This window comes from Citrus sinensis, chromosome 2, assembly GCF_022201045.2.
Source record: "Citrus sinensis cultivar Valencia sweet orange chromosome 2, DVS_A1.0, whole genome shotgun sequence".
Classification (NCBI taxonomy): domain Eukaryota; kingdom Viridiplantae; phylum Streptophyta; class Magnoliopsida; order Sapindales; family Rutaceae; genus Citrus; species Citrus sinensis.
The window spans coordinates 8,871,452-8,880,293 of record NC_068557.1 but is presented as its reverse complement, the minus strand read 5'-3'; the positions used below and the strand labels follow the sequence as shown (position 1 = coordinate 8,880,293).

General features: G+C 36.5%; 3 protein-coding genes across 3 annotated transcripts; 1 reads left to right on the top strand and 2 right to left on the bottom strand.

The window, feature by feature from the left end:
• Positions 1-1,037: 1,037 nt before the first annotated feature.
• Positions 1,038-2,179, top strand: LOC102614398 (CASP-like protein 1F2). The gene is made up of 3 exons (XM_006468799.4): positions 1,038-1,481; positions 1,575-1,695; positions 1,790-2,179. Exons 1-3 carry the CDS (start codon positions 1,276-1,278, stop codon positions 2,012-2,014), a joined length of 552 nt encoding a protein of 183 aa, XP_006468862.1. The 5' UTR covers positions 1,038-1,275; the 3' UTR covers positions 2,015-2,179.
• A 342-nt stretch (positions 2,180-2,521) lies between these two features.
• On the bottom strand, positions 2,522-6,261 carry LOC102614685 (uncharacterized). The gene is made up of 12 exons (XM_052435573.1): positions 6,067-6,261; positions 5,508-5,741; positions 5,033-5,107; positions 4,892-4,953; positions 4,665-4,800; positions 4,467-4,563; positions 4,320-4,386; positions 3,762-3,860; positions 3,513-3,602; positions 3,260-3,414; positions 3,034-3,135; positions 2,522-2,871 (listed from the first exon to the last, which is right to left on the bottom strand). Exons 2-12 carry the CDS (start codon positions 5,704-5,706, stop codon positions 2,691-2,693), a joined length of 1,263 nt encoding a protein of 420 aa, XP_052291533.1. The 5' UTR covers positions 5,707-5,741; positions 6,067-6,261; the 3' UTR covers positions 2,522-2,690.
• A 409-nt stretch (positions 6,262-6,670) lies between these two features.
• LOC107175621 (cytochrome P450 714C2-like) lies at positions 6,671-7,420 on the bottom strand. Its single transcript, XM_015527224.2, has 3 exons — positions 7,389-7,420; positions 7,051-7,301; positions 6,671-6,965 (listed from the first exon to the last, which is right to left on the bottom strand). Exons 2-3 carry the CDS (start codon positions 7,296-7,298, stop codon positions 6,671-6,673), a joined length of 543 nt encoding a protein of 180 aa, XP_015382710.2. The 5' UTR covers positions 7,299-7,301; positions 7,389-7,420.
• Between the last annotated feature and the right edge of the window lie 1,422 nt (positions 7,421-8,842).

The window sequence follows — 8,842 nt, the reverse complement described above, 5'->3', positions numbered from 1 at the left end:
CACTAAGAAAATAAATTGAGCTAAATAATCCAATAATTATTTATATTATTAATTATTAATTAATATTATTCAAATTTAAATATTTATTATTAGTTATATTAAATTATTTAAAAATAACTAATTTAATTATTGTACTATAATTAATAATGTAATATTATATTATATTATTTAAGTATTTATTACTAGTTATATTAACTTATTTAAGATTAATTAATATAATTTTATATCTTAATTAATATAATACAATTAAATTATACATTATTTAGTTATATATTTAAAATAATAAAAATTAAAACATAATATAATATAATATTAAATTAAAAAATTATATTCATTTATTATTATTATTATTATTATTATTATTATTATTATCATTACAAATTTAAAAAAAAATTAGCTAATGCGGCAACTAACCATAAAATAAATAAATGATAAAAAAATTTCAAATTAACCAAAGTATTCTAAAGGAGTGTTTGGTACCCCTCATTACATGAGATTGTATGTTTGGGACACCAAACTATTGCATTATATAATGCACCCCTAATGCATGGTGTCCCAAACATGGGGGTGCATTATATAATGCAATAGTTTGGTGCCCCAAACATACAATCCCATGTAATGAGGGGTACCAAACACCCCTTTAGAGTACTTTGGTTAATTCGAAATTTTTTTATTAATTATTTATTTTATAGCTATATTCTTATTTTTTTTAAACGAAAAATATTAAATAGGAACCCATATGCTATTGTTTGCCAACAAAATATCTGTTTGCAATTTTGTGTCAAAGGATTAATAACGGTCGTGTTTTGCACTTCTTCCATTCACGGCTAGACTTTGAGTCAAGTAATAAATACAAAAAGGCGCTGACCAATATGACCCCCATCCACCAATAGTTTTTTTTTTTTTTGAGGGACAACGTTAGGATATACCAATCAAGAACATGACACCTACCAACCGATAGTTTAAAAAAAAAAAAAAGAAACGCACAAAATAATTTATTAATAATTATAATCAAGTCAAAAATACAAATTAAACTTGAAAGAGTAAATTGTGTTTTGCCATTATTGCTTTTCCTTATCCGGGTGTGAAAGATATCCGATTCTCAATCAAATCAGATTTTCTCGTCTGATGGAGTTTGCTAGGTGCCCATAAACCCTTAGCTATTATTTATCAAGATTCTGGCGATTGGCCACCCCGTCCCTTTTGCCCCCAGTTTCAGCTCTTGCGGTTGTTTTAGTTTTCTTTATTATTGGAACGGTCAGGAGGGTCTCTCTAATGGCAGTCGAAACAGCAGCTGCTAAATATTCTTCTTCAAGTTGGCCCTGGTCCAACAAAAGATTCTTCGTGGCTCAAATTACGCTCAGAATTTTAGCCACTGCTTTCTCATTGGCTGCAGTCTCTCTTATGATCACCGGTACTCAAACTGTCCTTGTCTTTTTGGTCCAGATGAAGGTTACTTACAGCTCCTCATCCGCATGGAGGTAACAATTAATAAAAATTATGCTTTTATAGGGCTAAATCATTATTATCTTCGTTATTTAAAATTTTTTTTTTCTGATTTAACTGTGCCACAGGTTCTTGTTCGGTGCCAACATTGTCACATGTATTTTATCAGTGCTTTCTCTGATTTTTGTTTGCCTTATTAGCCGCTCAGCATCCCACATGAAATATTTTCTCCTATTTTTGCATGACATGGTAAGTAAATTGTTTTCTTTTTACTTGTAACTTCTTATTATTAAAAGAAAATTTCTACACAATCATAATAAATTAACGGCAAATTGAATCACAGGTGACAATGGTGTTGCTGATATCAGGATGCGCGGCGGCGTCTGCAATTGGTTATGTAGGCAAGTATGGAGAATTGAAGATGGGGTGGGGGCCTGTTTGTGGCTTTGCCCCCAAATTTTGTAATAGATCGACGATTTCTCTTGTGTTATCTTACTTGGCTTTCCTCTGCTACATGGGGCTCACAATTTTGTCTGCCCACAAGCTTTTGTCTCGAGCCACCGAATGAGAGAGTTATCAGAAAAGAGCAAGGAAACTAAGATAGATTACATAATGTAGATGTAGACTGTAGAAGCACAATGGTGCAGTTTTATTTGGTCTATTTTAATTTGCTGAGTTTCAGTTAGAAGTTTTTCATGCAAATTTGCAGCTAATACCAGTTCTTAAGCTTTTAAGAGTCAGTGTTGAGCCTTAAAGCCTTTTCCAATTAAGGCAGTTAGGTGATGCAATTTGAAAAGTGCTGCGAGTAGAATGATATTGCCAGTTGATAACCTTGAACGTTCAATTATCAATGCACATTACTAGGACCAAGAAACACATAAATAGTGATAATAAACCATTAAATATTGTGCAGAAATTTCTGACAAGAAATAAGCTGGGTGGGTCCATAGAATTCAAGGGATTTATGGCAGAATTGTGTAGCAGTAGTGGTACATAAATGCAGTAAGAGTCATAAATACGAATTGCATTAGATATCTTGGGTTCTTATTATTGACAATGCCAAATAGCAATAATATATATGAAATAAACTTTTTTAACATTAACAAAGGCTTAGGGGTAAGCAAGATCCAGAAATTCAACATAGTGGCTTATTGCTATAACCGGTATTGATATATTAGCTTGAACAACAAAGTGTGTATGCCAATTCAACTACAGATACGAAAAAGAAAAGTTTTACATGTATGTCATTCGCTTTCAGTATCAGATCTAGTGTTGTTTTCACAATCTTTTAGGTGCTCTTTCAGTGTCTGGCTCTCGATTTCCCACTTTTCTGTATTCCAAGCTTGATCTATCTCAGGCAACTCATAGTTGTCTGGTCTTAGTGACAGTTGGAAATTTGGTAGTTCTGGCAAAGCTTGAAGAGCCCTACATCGACAGCAATGAAGCAAAATTACATAAAAAGCTGCATTCTCAGTTTATGGGCTAGATTTTATTCAGTAGAAGGACTATTATCAACTAAATTGCTGAGAGAGAGAGAGGGGGGGGGGGGGGGGGGGGGAACAAACAAACAAACAAAAGATCCCTTACTTCTCTTCTTCTAAGAGGTAACCATACATCTGAGACTTCCTTGATGCAACTTCAGGAATTTTCTGATGTAAATGCTTCATAGCACCCCAGAGTGGAGGAGATCTTCCAAGGGTGAAAGATTAATAAACAATTGAGCCAATGTTGAGGACACAGAAACTTCAAGAATAATAAGACAACATTGTCCAAAACTTTTTATGCATCAGATATAACCAAAATAGGAACCAACCTAGTTGTAGGAGGCGCTAGACTAAAGGTTAAGCAGGCCTTTTTGCTCTCTGCTAGAATCTCTTCAGCAGCAAGGAAACAACAAACAGCACTAACATGACAAGATGGTTCATTACCCTTGTCTAGGATAAGACCATGGTAATAGTAAGCTGCAGCCTGATGACAGCTTCCAGAGTAGTTAGAATGTGACACATAAAATTAACTGATTGCAGCAAGAGAATGTGATAATAAAAGGAAAAATAGCACCAAAAAACCTTTGCTTCAAGAAATTTCCACTTGATGAACCAGAGATGCTTCTTTCCATGGCCATGATTTATGTCACATCCAGACAAGCACTGATAAGCCTGATCACAGAAGAACCATGCTGATGGTGAGAAACAAAAAGCAGTTTTCCAGGCTTCATTTTACAGGTTTTAAAGAAAGGCAATTCAAGTTTATGGACTGCATCACCTTAGCCATCAAATTCCGTAATTTGTATCCAAAAAAAAATAATTAGAGCACACCTGACTGTAATAGATCAATAGCTCACATGCCAATCTCCTCTTGACTGATAAAGTGGCTTTTTGGCAATCAACCGCTAAGCCAAGCTGAATTTCAGTTCCCTGAAATTTTCATGAAGATTAATTTTCATAGATTTTCATAAAATCCAGATGCTAAACGCCATAAAGTCTCACTGACCTCTAGTTGTGCACCACAAATGCATGTATCCAACAGTAAAGCATAAGAATGACCGGTTATATGGATTGATCTGTGTGATTGTTTTTATCCATTTGAGATTTTGGTAATGTAGTAGGTAGGTTCTATGTTGATTCTACGAACATTGAACCCTGATTTTGCAACTGCATTTTTGTATTGGTTTCTAGACACAGAACCTAATGCTATGTAGGTGAAAAAATATGTACCACTAACATGATACGTAATTCTAGATACAAGTGACATTGTAGAATTTGCAGTACTATTCTATCATATGTTAGAATATCATTCATTCAATAACATCCATGATGTGTGTTTGTAATAAAATTGAGATTTCAACTTATTCCAGAGACACAAAAGATGGATACCTGGCCTAATGCTTGAATGGAAATAGCTTCCAATACACCATCTTGCAAATCTTTTGGCAACATAATCCTGAAATCACATATGATTTTAATGATGAATTTTGATTCCAAGGTTTTATAAGAACTTCGGCTTTATCTTTGTCGACATACTTGATATCGGGCGGTATGTGAACTATTATATTCTTGATACAAAATTCCAAGTACCCCGATGCCTTCAGCAGTAAATCAACAGCTTCTCGCTTACAATCTGATTACAAAGATTAGAAATGACGATTCATCAGTTAAGATGTCTATCAATGTTATAATTCAAGGAGAGGCATAAAAAGTTTTGTGGATAAAATTATAAACCTGAAGATAGAACCCGCACAGCCAAGCCAGAGAAGTCCTTGGGGATCATCAAGGAGTTGGCGTCTGATAGTGTCAGCATAGCCATCATGTGAACAACAGAAAGTAATTCAAACCAGGAGTTTGCCACAAAAGCTTCCTGCGAATAGTTTAGGATAAACGATTAGACTGCTAATATACGGAAAAATAACACAGAAAACCTGAAAAAAGGCTTATGTACTATATCTTACTTGTTTCCCATAATCGCCTAGATTTTTCCACTTGAACTCTACCAAATCCTCAAGGCCATTTTCTGGAATTATACGCAGATCATTTACTACAGAAAGATAGATAAAGTTATATAGAGTAAGAAGACACTAGTTCGTGAATACCTTTCTTGGTGAGCCCAATTAAGAGAGTCAAATACTCCTCTAGTGCCCGCCGTAGTTCAGTAATAGCAGATCCATCTGCAAGAATCAAAATTTCTAATTAATAGAAAAATTATAGACTAAAATTGAAAACCATTGAATTTGATTTCTGAACAATGTAACATTTTTTTTTTTCATATTGGCCTGTTTAATTTGCATTTTGGATATCATTTTTTTTTGGGGGGGTAAACAAGGGAACAGAACATCAGAAATAATCCACTTGATTGCCCTGAAATCTGAAAATAAAATGATCCCAGATTTTATCCTGATTCTTCAAACTTGTTTTCCATCACAAACCAAAATAGACCGCCTTATTACTTGGGCCCCAAACAACATAAATTCCAAGATAATTCAGAATTACAAAAGCAAATGGTTCCCCGGCATTTTCTCAGCAACCAAACAAAACAATAAAAGAAACTACAGAATAGTGAAAGCATACCAGTATCCTCAGCCACCAACACAATCTGATTCCTCAAACAAGTCAACCTATCAACAAGCTCCTTCGGAATTACACCTTTAAGTGCCCTTGGAAGATCAGATTGTAACGGGATTCTAATAGCGGGAACATACACAACAACTTCTGGTATGGTCACCTTTTTCTTTCTCCCCAATGCGTATACTGAAGAAGTGCACCCCATTTCTTCTTCTGGGGACTCCTATCAAGCATAGCATCCTACTCAAAAGTCAAATCATTGATCATCTCATTTACTCTTCATCAAATATAAATGTCAAAGAAAGCCAGAAAGAAGATTAAAAGAAATATATGGGCATGCATAAATGAGACCAATAGGCCATGATACAGTTGCGCCAAAGAAAATAATATAGACAAAAATTTAATTTAATTTTTTTAAAAAAGGAAAAATGGAAAAAGAAATTATCTCAAGTTGACAGGTGAAAATATGCAGGTGGGTTGTCGTGAATTGAATAAAGAAAATGATTAAGCTTAAGACATGTAAAGAAAATACAAAGAGCAGGAGGATCTTGATGAAGTGACTTACTGACAAAAAGAGAAGAGAGAGAGAGAGAGTTGAGAGTGAGAATTGAAGAAGAAACTTCCAGGGGATGCATATTTATATATATGTAGCTGATATACATTTGCAGTTGAAGAGAAGAGAGAGAATCTTTCAATAGGAAGAAGCTCAGTGACCAAGACAAGCCTCACATGGCGAAAACGTCGGAGTCTTCGCGTTGTTAAAGGAGACTCTTTTAAATTTCCCATTAGACTTTGTTACTTTACTTAACCCAACTGTCACTCCGCATGGATTAAGATACTTTCACTAAGCACTTTGGGAAATTTACAAAAATAATCATAAAATTTTTGTTATTTTCACAATTAATCCTCTCAATTTTTTTCTATCAACATTAGCCAAATACACGCTTTTCTCTCCAAATTACCCTTCTGAACTTGATCGAGAGTTTCGGAACTGCGAGTCGTGAGTGAATCTGACGACAGACTGCCTGTCGCACGAAGCTTGGTGCGACAGATTGCATGTCGCACCAAAACTTAGAGCGACAGGCGCCTGTCGCACGAAGCTTGGTGCGACAGGTTGCCTGTCGCACGAAGCTTAGTGCGACAGGCAATTTTGGACACCATAAATCCGCTTAATGCCGCTTGGACAAAGCTAGAAACTGCAGAAACTTTTCATGCTCCTGCTGCTTATCCTTGAGCTGACTGGATACCATGGACAAAATCTCAGCACCTCTAGTTATTGTCCGTATATGCTGGTGCAATTCATTATCGGCATCAGCACTTTCAAGTATCATTTGTAGTAAGTCCTTGGAATTTTTGCCATCCTTCAGACTCTCTTCTTGACGATCTTTGACCACTTTGAGTATCAAATCCTCCACCTCTTTCTTCAACCTCCGTATTTCTCTGTTACTTTTTGTAGGAAGCCATCTGCACAAGCAGATTATAAATTCCTTTTAAATTCGCATTTTAAAAAGAGCAAAAGTCAGTTAGAAAAACTACTATAAATGTTTACCTGATGTTGGGAAGTCCGAAAAGTAAACTGGGTTTGGACATGACCTCTTGCATGGCCCTCAACTTTACAAAAATACTTTTTCCTTGGGCATAAGAGCTACCAAAACAAGCTCTAGAGATGATATCTGCCGAAAGGCTTCTCAAATCTTGATCAATTAACAAGTCCAGAACTCCTCCTTTGCTTTCTGTTAACAGGCTCTCCCATTTACTAATCATTGACATGGTACATTCTTCCATTAGTCCAATCATGCCCTATAATACAATTCAACTTATATTATTTGGCCATTTGTGAATGCCAAAGTGCCAAACTAGCTTGCATTAAATTTGTATAACAAGTACCTTAACCTTGTGGGGAAAGAACTCCGGAGCAATAAGTCAGAAGGGTTTCAAATGCAAGTTCTTGCATGATTTGAATATTCAGAGAAAGGGTGCAAAGATAGATATTTACAGTGATAAGCGTGATGGAGAAACAATGGAGGATTGGGACCAGGAGATACTGGAGAAGGTTGTTGAGTAAAAAAAAATGGAGTGTAACTAGAATAAACCAACTGAGATTGTTTGCAAAGCTTGGTTCTTCGGTTTGGGAGAGATGGGAGAAAGAAAGATTGTTGGGGGAGAGATGAGAGAGAGGGGTATTTTGGTCTCAAAGGTTTTTTTATGGCTAATGTTGATAGAAGTTTGTTTGGGGGGTTAAGAAGGAAAAAGTCAAAATTTTTATGGTTATTAGTGTAAATTTCCCAAGCACTTTGATGGCGAGTCCAATTGTTAAGCACTCTTTTAAAATGTCCAAACGCGGTTTAGAGTTTAAAGGGAAATTTGCAACAATGACCACAAAATTTAGGCTTTTTCAACTTTAACCCCCCAACATTTTTTCTATCAACATTAGCCAAATTCCAAAATTGAGGACAAAATTACCCTCATCAGTCTCACGTTTCTCTCAAGCCTAACTCCTCCCCCTCTCACCAAAATCTCATCATTGGAATCCCGTATACATCGTCAGCGGCATAGATTGGCAGCGGAGGAAGTTGTCGGCGGCTGAAACAAGCTAAATCACGTTGAAAATCTTCAGAAATCTCCAAAATCAAAGACAAAAATTGGAAACCCTAGGTGAGTTATTGAAAACCCAACATTATTGTGTTTTTTTTTTTGTTGTTGTTGTGTTGTGTTTGTTGCATTGGTGATGGATTGAGTATTTGGGCTGTTGTTGGTGTTTAATGGTGGGTGAGATGCATGTGGGAAAGGGAAGGGAAGAGAAAGGGAAGGGAAGGCTATGGTTTACGCGAAACGCACGCGGCAGGCGCATTCCGCTCGCGCGAGGCCTGGCCTGTTGCACGCAAAACGCACACGCGAGGCCTCACTTGTCGCACACAAAACGCGCACGCGAGGCCTCACTTGTCGCACGCGAAACGCGCGCATCTCGCGTACGACAAGCGCGGCCTAGCGCACGCGGGATGCGCCTACCGCGCGCATCTGGCTGAACTACCCCCATTCCCTGAAAATAAAAACTCTACATGTACTGAAAATAGAACTCCTTCCACTCAATCACACGTATCCTGACCTCCATCTCCTAAGAATAATAGCTTGAGTGCTACTCAACCTGGAATCCATATTGCTCATTCATATTCATCTTCATTGGCATCAGTGTCTGCACATAATAAAACATCTTCTGTAGTTATTGAAATTGATGCCGAAAACCAAATATCGGATTTGGAAATGGAGTGCAAGAATAGGCGTAGAAAGGATGGAACAAGGACTTTGAAAGATGAGCAGTCTCTAGGCCAAAAGCTAAATTT